Source organism: Hyla sarda, chromosome 10 (genome assembly GCF_029499605.1).
Source record: "Hyla sarda isolate aHylSar1 chromosome 10, aHylSar1.hap1, whole genome shotgun sequence".
NCBI classification, from domain to species: domain Eukaryota; kingdom Metazoa; phylum Chordata; class Amphibia; order Anura; family Hylidae; genus Hyla; species Hyla sarda.
Window position 1 is genome coordinate 22937764 of NC_079198.1, and position 19895 is coordinate 22957658.

General features: G+C 43.0%; 1 protein-coding gene across 5 annotated transcripts in view; it reads right to left on the bottom strand.

The window, feature by feature from the left end:
• Positions 1-3696: 3696 nt before the first annotated feature.
• Positions 3697-19895, bottom strand: part of LOC130293643 (insulin-like growth factor III) — a 47608-nt gene continuing 31409 nt past the window's right edge. For all 5 annotated transcript variants that reach the window (XM_056542563.1, XM_056542566.1, XM_056542561.1 and 2 more), the window contains 3 exons: positions 11306-11480; positions 7183-7311; positions 3697-4532 (listed from right to left, as the gene is read on the bottom strand). In XM_056542563.1, coding sequence (XP_056398538.1) covers positions 4519-4532; positions 7183-7311; positions 11306-11480 — 318 coding nt within the window. In that variant the 3' untranslated portion in view covers positions 3697-4518. The remainder of the gene's footprint in view (positions 4533-7182; positions 7312-11305; positions 11481-19895) is intronic.

The window sequence follows — 19895 nt, forward strand, 5'->3', positions numbered from 1 at the left end:
GTTTGGAATTTGAAAGCATTCGGGCCTTAAAAAAAAAGATCTTTTTAAAGGTGGATAAGTCCTTTGAGATAAAGTGGCACCATTTACCATACTAACCAATCAGATTCCAGCTCTCATTTATTAGAAGTCTTTTTTAAATGAAAATTGCAACTTGAATGGTTGCTATGAGCAACTACCCCAATGCAAGCGATGGAGAAATTATTGGAATGCTGTTAGGTTGAAAAATAAAGCTTTTTTTTTTTCATTTCTCAGCTAAGTGTCAAGGAGGCGAGCTTGAGCTGCTCAAGTGCCACAGCCTGGCACGCCTCCTCGCTTTCCCTCAATTCTCAGAACCTCTTTGATTGATCTACAGGGCTTTGGTTATGTTTCTACCCGGTTGAGTGAACACGTTCAGTGTTTGTGCAAAACTAAAGGTAACCACAGGCCCCTTTGACCCAGCAGAATTCAAAAGAGTGTACTTTTGGCCTCTACCAGTATGCATTGACATAGCTCCTATTTTAGTTCATAAATGAGCTTAGAAGACTGTGTTTACCTAAAAAGTGGGTCACATTGAAAAATGGATGATGTATGCCAATCAATGACAATAAAGTGGCATACATCAGGGGTGCATATGGGAGGTATACCCCTGATGTATACTTGCAATGTATAGATTAAAAGACAATTGTGTACCTGAAACTACTAGTCTACAAGTGGTTTGCCAAGGTTACTGTCTAACACAATACCCTGTGTGTTAAAAAAACAAAAAAACGATAAAAAATTACAGTCCTAGGCAAACCCCTTATGAAGTAAATAAAAGTAGGTTACAATGAAATGTCTGGTTATATACGATGATGATAAATTGATAGACCAAACTAAGTTGATTAAGGGTAAATAAAGTTGAAACAAAATAAAACATAATGGGGAGCCCAGGGGGCATTATTACAGCAAGGGGCACAGGGGGCACTATAACTGTATGGGGGCATAGGGGGAATTATTGCTGTATGGAGACGAGAAGGCATCATGGAGAAGAAAATGGAAAATTAAGGACACCAATCAGACAAGACCTCACCTGTTAACCATTTGATATAAGTTATATATGGCTATAACTGCACTGTAATCACTTATATGAGCTGCAGAGACCATGCAATATTAGTATCTAGCACTATATGGGCACTGTATTGGGGTTTATATTAGTCTTTGGTTAGCTAATGTATATGTGGTTATGGTGTGAGGGATTATTTGTCCCTTGTATTGTGCGGTTAGTCAGTATAGGACTGCATTATGCAAAGATATTGTAGCTGGTGTATATAGAAATTATTTGGGGCAGGGCTGATGTATGTATAGGTACAGGTTTCACAATAAAGTAATATCTTTGTAGCTACACCTGTGTTTTAAAAATTGTTTTACGGCAACACTTAATGTTTTTATTATTTGGGAGAAGTTGGGTACAAATCATTTCTTGAGGCTCATGCCCCCGATCTTTTTAGATTCTAGCAACATCTGATGCATACTACCAACCAAAAATAGAAGTCCATCTGAAGCCTTGTATGCAGTATTAATCTTGGAAGCTTAGATGCCTGCTCTTTAGTCTTCCCTACTTTAATTTTGTGAAACAGGAAGTAGATGTCTGACATCTTTCTGCCAGCCATATTGGCTTAAAGGAGAAATCTGGACTTATCCCCTATCCACAGGGGATAAGTAGCTGATCGCAGGGGGAGGGGGGGGGGGGGACCCGGCACTCATTCAGTCATTAATTTCTATGAGAGCGCCGAAAATACCTGAGTACAGCTCTCGGGCATCCTCGGTGCTCTCATATAAATGAATGGAGGACGTTCCATCTGCTGGTAGATGGCAAGTGCTTCTCACTAAGAGAGGCGGGTACCCTCCCGGAAATTATGGGGGTGTGCCAGTGGTTGGACCCCCCACGATCAGCTACTTATCCCCTATCCTGTAGATAGGTGATGAGTTTACTTTTGCCAGCATTCTCCGTTAAATATGCAGTCATCAAGATAGTCTTCCACATCTCAGACCATTTAATCAAATTTATTGAAATGTTTATCTTCCACAATGAGTAGTTTCATCTAAAAAAAATACAGGCCAGATGCCCTCTTTATTCAAAGTCCCAGTGTTCGGGCCCTCCACTGATCAGATATTGACCCTAATCTACATGATATAGCATCAGTGCATTCAGTAAACCCTGATAAGTTTTGGTCAAGAGGGGCCTCTGATATGAAGGATATATAGACCCCCATAACAGCAGGAGACATATTGTCTGATTTGTCTCTCTCTACCTTTCGATTGTAGGTGACGGCAGTGATCTTCTCGGCCTCAGGCTTTTCAGAAAAGTTAAACAAGCAAGGACAAATGTTACATAATAAGGCCACAAACATAAAAATTTTGGCAGCGCTCCATATAGTGGTGTGAGGCTCACGAGTCACCGATAGTATATTTGCTGACGTTCTGATTATGTCCTAAGGACTTGTGAGAAAGTTTAAAATATCTTAAATTTCACCAACAGTAGAATATGACATCAGCAGAGATCTGCAGAAAATTTAGTGGATTTTTCATTGAAGCAGAAATTTGGCAAGCAAAGTATATTTTATTAAATCTTGTTAACTTGGACTGTCCATAAAAAAAACTCCTAAATAACTACAAAGGGAATGTTACATTACTGAGCCCTTTGGGCACTTTTTAGGACACTTTATTTTTTCTTTTATTTGGTCACCAAAGTTAGTAACAATCCTATAGTACTGTATTATAATTTGGACACTGTATGGCAGCAATTAGGCACTCCAGGAGGTATTATATGACAACTTTATAACTACTATTTTATGGGTTCACTCACTGCATGGCAATAACCAAACATATAGAAAATACACAAACATATACTAATAGATATATCCTAACACATTTTCTTTAAATCCTCAACTTTAAGTTGATCGTATTTTGTTTAATATTACTGTACAACTAAAACTGACAAATATATGAAAAGGCCTTTGTGTGCGTCCTAGAAGTTCATTCAAACCCGACATCCCATCTTCCTCACTGTCCTATGTCTACCTGAAAGAAGACAGCTGACTGCAGCAGGAGCCTCCCCCCAGGCCTTGCCTATAGTAGAATAAAAAGATTGTTAAAGTGAATCTTTCATAAAAAAATGCTGAGACCTCCACCGATCGGAAGACTGGCCCTGGAAAAGTGTGTAGACTAAATATTCTGGGTTATCTAACAAGCAAATCCTTTGACTAGAAAGCGCTTAACTGTTGCCCGTTGTGGGGTCATGCAGGGCCTTGTATCCAGAGACATATTACATGAGACAATATTTTGCAATCGATTGTGTAACATCACGGTTTGTAATTATCCTCGGTCCAAATGGGACTAATGCTAGAGTTTTTCCATGAAAGTAACTTTATTCTTTTTTTTATTTTTGTTTGGCTCTACAGAACTTCCTAGAATCTGCTTAAAGGTGTTGGGTAGAAAACACACCGCAAGGTATTTCTGAAACAATGTTGTGAGAAACCGCAGCTGAACCCCCCACCCCCACCCCGACATTTCTGTCATATTTTTATTGTTTTATACCAGGTGAACTGAACTGAAGACATTTGTGAACATATAGGTATGAAAATTAGATCTACTGACTGTTGAAATTTACCGACAAAAGATGGTGGACTTTTAACTAAAATAAGTTCCTGACCATTGGAATGTAATAGTAGTAGTGTCATTACTGGGTTGGCTAACTACAGATATTAGGAGCATATTGCCATGATATGCTGCCATTTCTAACATTTAATTGGGATACACTAGAAGTATTAAATCCATAGGGCTTTTGTCCCAGTGACCCCATCAACCACTAGAACAAAACTAATGCTCAATAGTGAGAGGTAAGCGCTGTACAGGTTAATCTCCTGTTGCATCTGCACTTTTGTCAAGGGTGCTGATCATTAAGGTCAGCCAGGGGTCAAATCAGTTAGACACCAACTGGTTAACTTTGTTGGTATAGCCAAACAACATGCCAACGAAATCTCTGGTGATCCAAGTCCTTTAGGTCAAGTCAAGTTATTAATTTCCACTTCAATAGCAAAGAAAAATAAAGCCAACATTTAATGTATGGAAAAACTAAATTTAATAAGAGTAGTAAAAAGTATCTTGGAATAGACAAATACAAGGGCAGAGGTTAAAAAAAGGGGTGGAAAAACATATGTGGCTTCCAACATATCAGTGGAATAGAGTTTCCATATATTAAACTAAGAATGAAGATTAACGTCTTTCAAGCGGATCCCATAACTGGGGCACAGCCTTCACATCACATGTCCATACCGACATTCATTTTATTCACTGCTAGATGTCGACAGCCTGGCCAACACACTTCATCACACGGGGGGTCACGCGGGCTCAGGTGAATTCAGGAAAATTCAGTTTTCCCTTTAATTTTTGAGATTTTCTTCCCCATTTATTGCACTAATCCATGGCAGCACAAAGTCCCTTTTAGGCCAGATTTCCGTGATCATTCTGGAATCAACTTCAAGAAAAACCAATAGGTTTCTAAGATTTTTGTTCTGCAAAAAAAAAAAGGTTAAATAAAACAAGATAAATGGGAATAAATATAAATCCCTAAGTCATTGCCTTCTAAGAGTTGCTGAATCTTCCTTTAAAGTTTTTTTGTAAATTTGTTCCAAATGGGACAAGTCCTGATACATTTTCATCACAACTACCCTTGGGTTCCATCTTTTTTAAATTTCTGATAGGTTAACAGATCTAGTTATTGGGGAATGGGAAGGGGAGGGGGGCAGAATAGAAATAGATAATTGGGCAGAACGATGCTTGCTAGTGCCACATAGTGTTACATGGCAGTTTCAGTGGGACCAGCAGACCGTATAATGGTAGATGTCAGAGGAAACAAGGATTGGGCATGTTAGATTTCACCATGCCTAATATATTGCTCTCACAGGAGATACGCTTCTACTAGAAGTGTCTGAAAGTGGCTTAATGTCCTTTTCCCAGTGAATTTATTTTTATTTTTTCAAATTAAAGCAATACTGCAGCCATATACACTTATCCCCTATGTGCAAGTGTCTTATTTGGGGGGTCCGACCGCTGGGACCCCCCACGATCTCCAGTATGGTGACCTGGCATTACCGCAATGGGGGCCCTGTAGAGATCGCAGAGAGTCCCAGCATTTGGACCCCCCAGCATCAGACACTTATCTGATAAGAGGGATAAGTGTCTATGGCTGCAGATCTCCTTTCACTGGTGCCAGAAAGTTAAAAAGATTTGTAAATTACTTCTGTTAAAAAAAAATCTTAATCCTTCCAGTACTTTACAGCTGCTGTATGCTCCAGAGGAAGTTGAGTTGTTCATTTCTGTCTGACCCACAGTGCTCTTTGCTGACACCTCTATCCGTGTCAGGAACTGTCCAGAGCAGGAAAGGTTTGCTATGGGGAATTGCTCCTACTCTGGACAGTTCTTCACACAGACAGAGGTGGCAGCAGAGAGCACAGGGGGCTGACTGAAAAGAAAAACTCAACTTCCTCTGCAGCATACAGCAGCTGATAAGTACTGGAAGGATTAAGATTTTTTAATAGAAGTAATTTACAAATCTGTGTAACTTTCTGGAACCAATTGATTAGAATTTTTTTTTTATCTATCGCCTGTGAGAGCAATGTATTAGGCATGGTGAAATCTAACATGCCCAATCCTTTGACATCGACCATCAGGAGAAGGGTGGAACAAATGCATGCTTGATCAAACCGAGTGTGCATGTGTATGCTGGGATGGGAGGAATACCTCTTGGCCAAATGCGTGTTGACTGCCAGCTGTGAAAGGCATATGGCCTTCTAAATAAGAACCACAGCACAGGAAAGAGCATTGCACCTTCGGACAACCTGTGAAATTCAATATTTGAAATGCTGTATAAATATTTAGCTTGGTTTAGTTTGGCAAAAGCCATCTGATATCTGTGCCGGGTGCTGGATAGCAAATAGTATTCCATGTAAATATATAATGGGTACACATTTTAGACCAGCTGTTATGCCATACTGCCACCTATGTTGCCAATTTACTTAGAGCACCAGGTCGTGCTGCTCCAGAGCAGTGCCATGTCATATGGTACCTGGGAGTTTATATTTTTCTGTCATCATTTTTTTCAAAGACCTATAGTGACTATTGATTCTTTTTATTCCATATATAGGGGAGGTGACAAACGCTGGCCCTGATTTTTTTTTTTTTTTTTTTACAGTGATGTGGGATAACTAATGTAATATTTTAATGTTTATAACTTTGAGGCCCCAATTACGTGGCAGAACTTTCAAAAGGAACACAGCGGAAAAAGTTTGCTTGGAAATTTTGTTGCAGCCAACTCCCATTGTTTTCATTGGGATTCTGCTGCAGCGTGCACATGGTGGAATTTTGGAAGCAAAAACATTTGCTGTGGAAATTCGGATTACGGACAGAAAGACTTGACATGTGAATTCTTACTCCGCAATCCACTCAAAAATACGTTGCCATCTGTAGAGACATTGCATTTGCCGATGGTCCTAGTGCCGACATGTTTTGCTGGCACCTGCAGCCTGCGTAAAGTCTGCCTGTAAATTTTCCAGGTGGAAATTTCGCAGTGTGACCATGCCCTGACAGACTGACAAAAGCATTATGTCACAGCCCGGGCTCACCAGAGGATCCTGTAGTGCTCTTTTGGGCCTGTCTGACCCTGAACTCCTATTTACCGTACATACTCGAGTATAAGCCGAGTTTTTCAGCATGATTTTTCATGCTGAAAACGCCCCCCTCGGCTTATACTCGAGTGAACAAAAAAACGTTTCTGGCTTTAGCTGTGAGGGGATGGTCCCGGCCGTCCATCTCCGCCTGTCAATCCCTTTTCAGTGGTCTTCAACCTGCGGACCTCCAGATGTTGCAAAACTACAACTCCCAGCATGCCCGGGCATGCTGGGAGTTGTAGTTTTGAAACATCTGGAGGTCCGCAGGTTGAAGACCACTGAGAAGCGATTGACAGGCGGTGATGATGAATGGGGGGGGGGGGGTGGAATGATGTATTTGCCACCCTAGGCTTATAGTCGGGTCAATAACTTCTCCAGGGTTTTTGGGGTGAAATTAGGGGCCTCGGCTTATATTCGGGACGGCTTATACTCGAGTATATACGGTATTTAGGGTAGGCCTTTGTCCATTATTCCCATTGAAGGCTCTGAGACTAACCTTCTCTATTAGTAGTATTAGAAATAGGAGCTGCACAGTAGGATTCTAGTATTGCAAAAGTACACCCGCAGAAACAACATTCCTCCACTATCCCAGGTCGAGATCTGTTGCGGACCGAACCAGGTTTACCTAAGAAAAATGTAAACATAATATTAGACATTAATTATAACAGAAAAGAATGCAGCAGCAATCTTGTGGCTAAAGTAAAACATGTGCAAAAACTTTTAATAAAATGACCAGGATCTGGGATTATAATTCACCTTCATTTCAGATATAAAAATGCTCTTTGGCTAATCAATATGTAAGGGGGTAACCCTCCTATTTCTCTCCCCATGCTAACATTTCATATGCTTTGCTTTATAGGTGGGATCACTTATAGCAGAGCTTTCCAAACTTTTCACGTTTCAGACATGCATAGTTTAGTGACACACCCCTCACCTTCCTAATTTCACGTATCTCGATGCACTTCCTTTGACACATGCCGTGATATCAGTATCCAGCATCAGCATTAGAAATGTAGCTGCTACCCCCTGGGGCCCTTTTATTGCTACCCTAGATCACCCAGTTGTCCTGTTTCATTCCCCCCTTGGTAACCCCTGTGCCATTTTATTTTCCCCTTAACCACCACTTTTGCCATTTCATCACCCCATTTGCCATTTCATTGCCACTCTTGACCCCCCCCCCTTTGTACCGCTTTATTATACCTCTTTATGCCCCCATGCCACTTTATTCCTCCCACTCTTTAGGCCCCCATGGCACTTTATTCCTCCCACCCTTTAGGCCCCCATGGCACTTTATTCCTCCCACTCTTTAGGCCCCCATGGCACTTTATTCCTCCCACTCTTTAGGCCCCCATGGCACTTTATTCCTCACACTCTTGATGCCCCTATGCCACTTCATTCCTACCCCTCTTGTTGCCCCATACCACTTCATTCCTCCCCTCTTGTTTCCCCATGCCATCTGAATCCTCCCCCTCTTGTTGCCCCATGCCATCTGATTCCTCCCCCTCTTGTTGCCCCATGCCACTTCATTCCTCCCCCCTTGAACTCCTCCCTGTGTCATTTCAATGCCCCCATTTTTCAGCCCACTTTTCTGCACTGAAGAGTGACATCCTCCTGCACGGCTCTGACATCAGGGGCGTCACATCTCAGTTCCAGCAGCCACCGCAGCTCAGCTCACTGAGTTAAAGTGGCCGTAGCTCTTTAGAACACTGACTGCTGGCGGCTGCTGCTGAGATTTTTAGGGCATGCTGTATTTGACACAGTTTCACAAGACTAATCTGCTCATGATACTGTTACCCCCTATAGAAATGGTACCAGGCATCCTGTATTTCAAAAGAAAAAGTCTCTGCCACCAATCCATTTCCTCTGTTCATGTCTATGGGGAAGTCGGGGAGATGGGGAGGTCTGCCAAACAAGAGTTTCACTGACATCCGCCTTATGTCAGTATTATAGTGGAACTGAAACAAACCATTCTAGTTAAAGACAAATATCAGTGTGGTAGAGGGTGTGATGCAAAGGGCAGATGTTGTCACCCTAGGGGCAGATGGAATTAACCCCTTGTATTTGTGACACCAGGGCGTGGTTTATCCTCGATACCACCCAAAGGTATACCGCTAGATCCTGGGCTAGGCACGGGGGCAATAATGACTCCAATGCCAAGTTATGGACAACAGTAGCTTTACTGAGGGTAGACAGATGGTAAAGTCTATACAGTTCAGCCAGGGCCCACGGAGGTGACCAGTGACTCAGAGATCTTATGGGCTTGCCTAGTAGATGGGGTCAATTTAGTACAGGCTACAATGACTTGACAAATGGTGACTGTGACTGACTTGACTGATGACTGACTATACTGAGACTGTGGTTACTTGTAGCTGCTTGTGGCTGCAGACTGGACTTGATGCCTCCTATACCTCTGGACACTCTCTAGGACTCGAATTGACCTCAGCAAAGACTTGTAAGGAAAGAGAGAGAGCTAGCTCCACCCAGGGCTTATATGGGGGAGACTAGCAGGGAGCCCATAGGTCACCCCTTGGATCACCGGGTCACTGGTACTTCCTGGGTAACAATCACATGACAAGTTACATGGTAAACCGTCTTAAAGTGTCAATGCTTTCTGAATACATTACATGGTATAATACATTAGAAACATATTTACATGGGGGACAGATGCAAGGGGGCCCAGGGGACACTGTAGGGAGGCTGCCTAATAGGGCAGCAAGGGTACAGGGTAACACCTCCCGTACTGAGCCACCACATAAGTATTCCTGAAATAAGGTCCATCAATAGTACTGTAAAATAAGTAGAAATGTAGACTTCAGACTCCCTTTAGACTCCCATTAACCACGTTCCTCTTTATTTGGGCCACAGGAACATGACACACAAACAATTCAGCAACCTCTTTGTTCTTTGTTATACTGAAGGTCCTAGTGGTAACCTCCCACCACTATTAGCCACTACCATCACCCTTTCCATATGGCATAAATTAATTTAGTATGAAAAATCCTATAATGTGTGTGTTTTGCCACCATTCGCCCAATTCTAAGAAATATCTGTGTCTCTAAGAGTTCTTTACTGTAAGAGCAGTGAGGGAATTCTCTGCCAGAGGAAATGGTCATAGTGAAAACAATATAAGAGTTCAAAAGGGGCCTTAATGTATTTACAAGTCATGGATACTAGATTTATAACAACAGAACAATGATCCAGGGATTTATTTTGATCCAGGAATATTTTTCCCCTGGTATAGGGCATCAGCTTCATATTATTTTATTGCCTTCCTCTGGATCAACACCGTAGGGACATAACAGAAATATAGGTTGAACTTGATGTTTTTTTCAACTTTATAAACTATGTGAATATGTTTCTAATCTGGCCATGGACAATATATAAATTGATGAATTTTCTCATAATCCTACATTAAAGGGGTTATCTACCATGAAGTGGTTTTAGTACATACCTGCCAGACAGTAATGGACATGCTTAGGAAGGATCTGCGCTTGTCCTGGGGCTAAATGGCTATGTTGTGAGATTACCAGAACACTGTGGCTAGCTTTTTGTGAACTGGTTTTTCCTATTTGAGTTTCCTTTTTTGCCTACAAATCCCATAATTCCATTTTCCTCCCTCCCACACATGAGCCACCCCACCCATTGAAACATAAAGGAGCTGCATCCATTCAAAAGACCTGTGTTTTTCAATCAGGGTGCCTACAGCTGTTACAAAAATACAATTAGTTGCAGATTGATCGCTCTCCCACAAAGCGATCCCTCCACCCATTGAAGCACATCGGCTCCCTGTCATCAGCTGACTAGTGATGTCATGTCTCGGCTGCATTGCAACCTGGGAAAAATCTGAGATAACAGTCATTTTGTATGCCGTTAAAAATAAATCTTGGGGTGAAAATCACATAAGAATTGTGAGAAAACCGTCACACACAGGTACAGACACTATATTATGAACTACACTAACTTCACAGTCCCTGTAGCATAGTCAAAAAAAAAAAATCCTGGAATACCCCATGTGTCACTGATGACAACCATTCATAGGGCTGGCTGTAGACCTGTGCCACCTGTGCAGTCACATGGGGCGCATCAGCCATTCCTGCTGAAAGGAAAGGCACCAGAGGTCTTAATATTAATTGTATAACTTTCCTAATTTCATCAATGTATTACATTGCTTTATGCATTAACCTTGGCATTGTACGTTGGTAATATATGAGCACTGTACGGTGGTATTTACTTTAAATTGTCTGGGACTGTTACTTAGGCACTGTACAGTGTACTATTTTTGTAATGTATTCTTTTGGTGGCACTGTATCTTATGTACAGTGTATTACACCTTGGAGGAGCATGAGGTGCCACACAAGGCACAAGTCAACATCAGGTTAAAACTGACTGGGTGATAGGTTTAATGTAGAATATACTGTAGGACAATATGTTTTTTTTTCTTTTTCTCTCTTTTTTGAAATAAACGTAAAATTATAGCCATTGCCTACATCCCGCAGGTCTCCCGGTGTTCATAGTTTACATATCCTATGGTTTATTTTGGTTCCAGAGAGGAGCTTCAGGTTGCAGACTGCAGAATAAAATCAATGTACATCATGTAAAAAAAGGAGTAAAATACATACTGACATGGAAGCCTCTGGTACCACAGATGAATTGCAGCATGTCCACTAGTTCTGAGCCACAGAGCATCTCCCTAGAGCGAATCCTCGGGCAACGAGCGCTGGCGACTCCCACGTACAGCGTAAACACAAGAGACAGACAAAGTACCATCTGACTGATAGTGAGCGGCGCTGCCTTCTAGGAAAGGTGAGAAAGAGTCAATGTTATAGGTCAACATATTGAGGCAAAGGTTATCCAATAAATACATTGATTGTGACACACCGTCTTCATTAGATTGCTGACATGTTTAACATATTGTGATATTTATCATTTCTTTAGTGCCCATTTTATTACTTTTTTGTTTACAATTTTTTATGAAAAAGATTTCTATAAAAAAGCCATATCAATAATATATATATCTATATATATAAAACTCAACGTGTGTGTGTGTATGTATGTATGTACGTGTGTGTGTATGTATGTGTGTATGTATGTATGTGTGTATGTATGTGTGTATGTGTGTGTGTTTGTGTGTGTGTGTGTATGTATGTATGTATGTGTGTGTGTATGTATGTGTGTATGTATGTATGTGTGTATGTATGTGTGTATGTATGTATGTGTGTATGTATGTATGTATGTATGTGTGTATGTATGTGTGTGTGTGTATGTATGTATGTATGTGTGTATGTTCCAGCATCACGTCCAAACGGCTAAAGATATTTAACATGAAACTTGGCCACATGTTACTTATATGTCAACAACAAACATAGGATAGGTGATTTAACCCTTACTCACCCCATTTTGCCAGGGGCGGGATTTATGTTTAAAGTCCCATACAAGTCAATGGGAAATATATGTTACTGCATAACTTCCAAACGGCTTGAGATATTTCGATAATACTTGGTCACATGTTACTGATATGTCCACTTAAAATATAGGATAGTTAATTTAACCCTTAACCCCCATTTGTGAGGGTCGGGTTTTTTGTTTAAAGTCCCATGAAAATCAATGGGAAATGTATGTTCCCACATATTTTCCGTACGGCTGGAGATATTTCAATAACTGGTACACATATTACGGGTTACGGGTCGGGATAGGAGGACCGGGATAGGAGGACCGGGATAGGAGGACCGGGATAGGAGGTTGGGATAGGAGGACATAATAGGAGGATGCGATAGGAGGACGGGATAGGAGGTCGGGATAGGAGGTCGAGATAAGAGGTCGGGATAGGAGGTCGCGATAGGAGGACGGGATAGGAGGTCCAGATATGAGGACGGGATAGGAGGTCGTGATAGGCGGACAGGACAGGAGGTCGAGATAGGAGGTCGAGATATGAGGACGGGAAAGGAGGACGGGATAGGAGGTCGGAATAGGAGGTCGGGATAGGAGGACGGGATAGGAGGTCGAGATAGGAGGACGGGATAGGAGGTCGTGATAGGAGGACGGGACAGGAGGTCAAGATAGGAGGACGGGATAGGAGGTCGTGATAGGAGGTCGGGATAGGATGACGGGATAGGAGGTCTGGATAGGAGGTCGGGATAGGAGGATGGGATAGGAGGACGGGATAGATGGACTGGATAGGAGGACGAGATAGGAGGACAGGAAAGGAGGACGGGAAAGGAGGTCGAGATATGAGGATGGGAAAGGAGGACGGGAAAGGAGGATGGGATAGGATATTTACTTTTTATATTTTTTTTATAGATATCATGGCTTATAAAATTGTGGATTTGTCCAAGCTAAAGCACAGGCATGGGCAATGTCCAGTAAGTGAGGGTGAGCTAGCACTTCACTGTCTGATTGGACAGGAGAGAGCACAGAGGAGTGCTATCAGACAGGAGAGAGCAAAGAGGAGTACTATCAGACAGGAGAGAGCACAGAGGAGTGCTATCAGAAAGAAGAGAGCACAGAGGAGTGCTATCAGACAGGAGAGAGCACAGAGGAGTCTTATCAGACAGGAGAGAGCACAGAGGAGTGTTATCAGACAGGAGAGAGCACAGAGGAATGTTATCAGACAGGAGAGAGCACAGAGGAGTGCTATCAGACAGGAGAGAGCACAAAGGAATGCACCATTACTCGTACACCCGTACCCAGACACCAAGACCATAGTGTGCCCAGGGGTAGAGGACTACCCTTTGCTGTGCAAACCCCCAATTACAAAAATTGGACAGACAAATGGGTTTCAGCCAGACCCTTAAAGCTACCATGATACCATAGACTGCTATATGTGTACTACTACCCCCACTACTGCACTACTCCCATTCTCCTCTTGGGCACCACATATAGTTGGTCTATTGAACCCTACAGCTATGCTGCAGACCTTTTTAGCTGTATAGCAGTAACAGCTGTGGTAGGTGGATCCACTGACCTGTGAGGAAGATGGCTTGGGCCGTACTAGGGAGCGGAGTCTAAGGTGCTGCTGGTTTTAACCAGAGCCCTCCACAAAGAGGGATGGTCTTGCTGCGGCACCCAGGTCGCTACCCCTGATACAACTTGTCCCCACAGGCAGCCGAGGTATAACGTGGCACAGGAAGGATGAGACAACTTGTAGTCAGTAACAGCAGAAGGTCAGGGCTGGTGGCTCAAATGTGTGGTCAGGTAACGTAGCAGGCGATCTACAGGCAGGCGGCAAGAAGGCAAGGTCAGGTCACTAAGCAGAAGGACAGAACACAAGCAGGGCAAAACACTGGAACGCTTTCACTAGGGGCTCAGGGCACACAAAGATCGGTCAAGAGTTAGAAGGAGGTGCAAAAACTTATAAGGAAGGGACAGGTGCAATTACTAATTAAGGGCGCACTGGCCCTTTAAATCTCAGAGCTCCGGCGCGCACACCAGTGAACAGAGGCAGCGGGAAGTCAGCAGGAACAGAGGGTAAGTGACGGCCGGAGCGCTCAGTGCAACAGTATTCCCCCCCCCCCTTTGGTCTCCCCCTCCTTTTGGATCTTAAAAACTTCCAGAGCAAGTCAAGGTCCAGAACATTCCCTTCCAGCTCCCATGACCTCTCCTCAGGTGCAAACCTCTTCCAGTCTACCAAAAAAAAATCATTTTCCCCATTACAGTTTTAGTCGCCAAAATTTCCTTGACTAAAAAAATATCTGAGGAGCCAGAGACTGGAGAGGAAACAATGTGCTTTTGTGAAAACCGGTTAAAGACCACAGGTTTGAGGAGGGAGACATGAAAAGAATTCGGGATACGTAAGAAGGCAGGCAGACTTAGCTTGTAAGACACAGGATTGATTCTGTGCAAAACCTCAAACGGTCCCAGGAAGCGAGGACCCAACTTATAACTGGGAATCCTAAAACAAACATACTTAGAGGAGTGCCAGACTTTGTCACCAGGAGAGAAAGTAGGAGGAGGTCTTCTCTTCTTATCCGCTTGAGATTTCATATGGGAATAGGCACGAATCAAGGAGCAGGGGTCTGCTGCCAGATGGACATAAAATCCTGTACTAGAACATCAACGGCTGGCACTCCAGAAGTGGGAGGAAGAGGGAGAGGAGTACGAGGAAGATGTCTATAGACCACAAAGAATGGAGAAGACTTTGTGGATTCAGAGTCTTTGAGATTGTAAGAAAACTTCACACAGGGCAAAAGATCGACCCAATCATCCTGACAAGCCAAGACAAAAAGTCGAACATAGTCTCCCAGAATATGGTTCACCATCTCCACCTGGCCATTGGTTTGAGGGTGGAGGCAGAGTTAAAGTCCAGCTTGATGTTAATACGGGAACAGAGAGCTCGCCAGAACTTGGAAATGAATTGTACTCCACAATCCAAGACAATGTGTGTCGGAAGGCCATGTAGGCAAAAAATATGTAGAAGAAAATGTTTCGCCAGCTGTAGAGCAGATGGAAGACCTGGTTAAGGAACTAAATGAGCCATTTTAGAGAATCGATCGACCACCACCTATATGACTGTATTATTGTAGGAAGATGGAAGATCGATAATAAAGTCGATAGCAATAGCATAGCAATGTGAGTCCAAGGAGTTTCTGAAATGGGCAAAGGTTGTAGGAGACCCACAGGTCTCTGTCGTGGAGTCTTGTCGTGGGCACAGGTAGCGCAGTAACGGACAAAATCTGTAACATCGCGTTCAAGGTGTGGCCACTAGTGTTGAGCGGCATAGGCCATATTCGAATTCGCGAATATTCGGACGAATATTCGTCATATATTCGCGAATATTCGCAATATTCTCGTTTTATTTTCGCATATGCGTATATTCGCGTATGCGAAAATAACATATGCGAAAATTTTCATATACAAAATTAGCATACTAAAAAATTCGCATATGCGAAAATTCGCACACCAGTCTCACACAGTAGTATTGGAGCCTTCTTTACACCACACAAGCTGGGCTGGAAGCAGAGAGGGGTGATCACTATGATGTGTACTGTGAAAAAACTAAACAAAAACAAAAAAACGAATATTCGTAATTATGCATGTATAGCGCTATATTTGCGAATATTCGCAAATTCGTATTGCGAATATTCGCGAGCAACACTAGTGGCCACTAGTAATGCCGAGAGATAAGTTGAATGGACTTTCATACTCCAGGGTGACCAGCCAGTAAAGAAGAATGTCCCCAAATCAAGACTTGATGTCTCAGTTTAGCAGGCACAAAATATCTTGCCGATGGGACTTGCTGAAGATTGGCAGGAGCTGAATAAATCAATCACTCAGAAGGAATAATATGCCTTGGCGTGGAGTCCAATCCTACCACATCGGAGGACCTAGAAAGAGCTTTGGCTCTGACGTTTTTGTTCACAGGGCGGAAATGAATAAAGAAATTAAATCTGGAAAAGAAAGAGACCATCTAGCCTGCTGAGGTTTCTGTCGCCGAGCAGATTGAAGATATAGGAGATTATTATGGTCTGAATAGGTGCTGACCGAGTGAGAAGAACCTTCTAATAAATGTTGCCACTCTTCCAAGGCAAGTTTAATTGCAAGGAGTTCCTGATCTCCAATAGAGTAGTTCCTCTCTGCAGGCGAGAAAGTCTTAGAGAAGAAACCACAGGTTACACTCTTGCCTTTGGAGTTTTTCTGAGTTAAAAAGGCACCTGCTCCTACGGATGATGCGTCGACTTCCAAAGCAAAGGGTTTTTCTGGATCTGGTCTTGAAAGGATGGGTGGAGCGCCAAATGCAGACTTTAAGCGAGTAAAGGCCTCTTCAGCCTCAGGAGGACAAGTCTTGGGGTTACAGTTCTTCTTAGTGAGAGCCACAATTGGAGCAACCAAGGAAAAAAAATGTGGGATGAACTGATGATAATAATTGGCAAACCCTAGAAAGCGTTGAATAGCCCATAGACCAGTAGGACGAGGTCAATTCAACACAGCAGTCAGTTTGTCGGGATCTATCTGAAGACCTTGATGGGAAACAATGTAACCCAGGAATGGCAGACTTGAGCTCTCAAATAGGCATTTTTCAAGTTTGGCGTAAAGATGATTCTCCCCGAGGTGCTGTAGGACCAGACGGACATGAGAGCGATGCTCCTCCAAATTGGGTGAGAAGATCAAGATGTCCTAAAGGTACACCACAACACACGAGTAAAGAAGATCTCCGAAGATACTGTTGACAAATTCTTGGAAAACAGCTGGAGCGTTACAGAGACCGAAAGGCATCACAAGATACTCAAAGTGTCCATCTAAGGGATTAAAGGCCGACTTCCACTCATCTCCTTCACAGATACGAATAAGATTATATGCTCCCCCAAATACAACTTGGAAGACCTTGGCTCCCAGAAGACGATCAAAAAGTTCAGAAATCAAAGGAAGAGGATAGCGATTTTTGATCGTAATCTTGTTTAGTCCCCTGTAGTCAATACAAGGATGGAGAGAACCATCCTTCTTCCCTACAAAGAAGAATCCAGCTCCGGCAGGAGATGAGGACTTTTGGAGCCCTTCTGGAGGTTCCCTTGAATGTATTTTGCCATGGCTTGTGTCTCAGGAACAGATAAAGGATAGATTCTTCCATGGGGAGGCATGGTCCCAGGCTGTAAGTCAATGGGACAGTCGTAGGGACGATGTGGTGGAAGAATCTAGGCCTGCTTTTCGCAGAATATTTCAGAATAATCTTGATATGGAAGAGACAGGCTTGGCATAGAAGAAGGCGGTGAGACAAACTTAAGCAGGGTAGACTCAAGACAGTGATTTTGGCAATAAGGTCCCCAGTGGGTGACCTCACCTGATTTCCAGTCGAGAAGTGGAGTGTGGCGTTAAAGCCAAGGAAGACCGAGAAGAAGCTCGGAAGTACAATGAGGAAGCACATAGAACTCAATCTTTTCCTTAAGTAACACGCCTACTTGCATAATGAGAGGTTCAGTGCAAAATAGCACCATACAGTTCAGGTTTTCTCCATTGACAGAAGAAATGTACAAAGGCTTAGGAAGCCGAGACAAAGGGAGACGATGCATCAATAAAATCTCCAGCAGAACCAAAGTCCAAAAAGGCAGAAGTGGAGAAAGATGTCTTGGCAGGAGTATAAACTAGAACCAGCATGGTCAAACAAGGAGAGGTAGTATTCACACCCGGGGATGCCTCTCCTACGTGTCCTAGGTGCGAGCATTTCCTGGACGCAGAGGACGTACAGAACAGTCTTTGAGAAAGTGCTCCGGACTAGCACAATATAGGCACAGATTTTTACTGCGTCGATGGGATCTTTCCAGCTGCGTCAAGCGAGAACTATCCACCTGCATAGCCTCTTCGGCAAGAGGTAAAGGAGAAGGTAGAGGTGAACGTTGGAACACGGGAACAGATGAGGAAATCGCTGTGTTTGGACAGTTTCTCTTTAAAGACAAAGTTCTTCCTGCCTCTCGGCAAAACGCACATCAATTCGAGTGGCTAAATGTATTAGTTCACTCAGGGTAGACGGAGGATCTCATGCAGTGAGTGAATCCTTGATCCTACTGGACAATCCTTTTTTAACCTGTTAAGGACCAAGGGCGTAAACTTACGCCCCTAGTCCCGCTCCCGTGATATAACGCGGGGTTACACATTAACCCTGCATCATATCACGACGGGCCCGGCGTCATAGTGAGGCCGGGACCCGCCGCTAATAGCGCGCAGCACTGATCGCGGCACCGCTACCTATTAACCCTTTACCCGCGCACTCAAAGCTGAGCCGCGTGGCTAAAAGTGAAAGTAAAATGTGCCGATTAGCTCAGGGAGCTGTTCGTGATCGCCGCGGTATAATAACGGCATCCCGAACAGCTGTACTTCAGGAAGAAGGTCTCTTACCTTCCTTCCTGCAGTCTGATCGCCGAATGAATGCTTCAAGCCTGAGATCCAGCCTTGAGCATTCAATCGCCGAAAACACTGATTGATGCATTCCTATGGAGATGCATCAATCAGTGGTAAAGATCAGTACATGCAATGTTATAGCCCCTCCTGGGGGCTATAATATGGCATAAGAAAAGTGTAAAAAAAATCATTAAGCCTTTCAATGATCCCTTCCCCTAATAAAAGTTTGAATCATCTGGCATTTCCAAGAATAAAAAAAAAACTGTGTAAATAAAAAAAAACATATGTGGTATCGCCGCGTGCGGAAATGTCCGAATTATAAAAATATACCACTTTTTAAACCGCACGTTCAATGGCGTATGCGCAAAAAAATTACAAAGTCAAAATAGCTTATTTTTGGTCACTTTTTATATCATGAAAAGATGAATAAAAAGCGATCAAAAAGTCCAATCAATGCAAAAATGGTACCACTACAAACTTCAGATCACGGCACAAAAAATGAGACCTCATAGCCCCCTGAACATGGAAAAATAAAAAAGTTATAGTGCTCAGAAATGACAATTTTAAACGGATAAATTTTCCTGCATGTATTTATGATTTTTTTTGAGTAGTAATACAAAATCAAACCTCTACAAGTAGGGTATCATTTTAACCGTATGGACCTAGAGAATAAAGAAAAGGTGTCATTTTTGACGAAAAATTTACTATGTAGAAACGGAAGCCCCCAAAAGTTACAAAATTGCATATTTTTTTCAATTTTGTAGCACAATTATTTTTTTTCCCGTTTCGCCGTAGATTTTTGGGTACAATGACTGATGTCATTACAAATTAGAATTGGTGGTGCAAAAAATACGCCATAATACAGATTTTTAGGTGAAAAATTTAAAGAGTTATGATTTTTTAAAGGTGAGTAAAAAACGAAAGTGCAAAAAACGAAAAACGCCTGGTCCTCAAGGGGTTAAATGTAGCACATAAGGCCTCGTCGTTCCAAGCCAGTTCAGAGGCAAAAGCGCGGAATTGAACCGCCAACGGAGGAGTTCCCTTGGCAGAGGTTCAGAATAGCCATCTCGACTGAAACGGCTCCTTCGGGTTCTTCAAAACCACTGCAGAATTCAGCTAGGAAGGCCGGCAGGTTTGAGGAGACAGGGTCATTACGATCCCAGAGAGGAGTGGCCCAGGCCAGGGCTTTTCCAGACAATAGACTGACAACAAACGCCACTTTAGCCTGCTCTGAAGGGAACTGATCAGCCATGAACTCCAAATGCATAGAGCACTGAGTCATGAAGCCTCTACACAAGGAAGAGGAAGATGGCTTGGGCCGTACCAGGGAGCGGAGTCTAAGGTGCCGCTGGTTTTAACCAGAGCCCTCTGCAAAGCAGGATG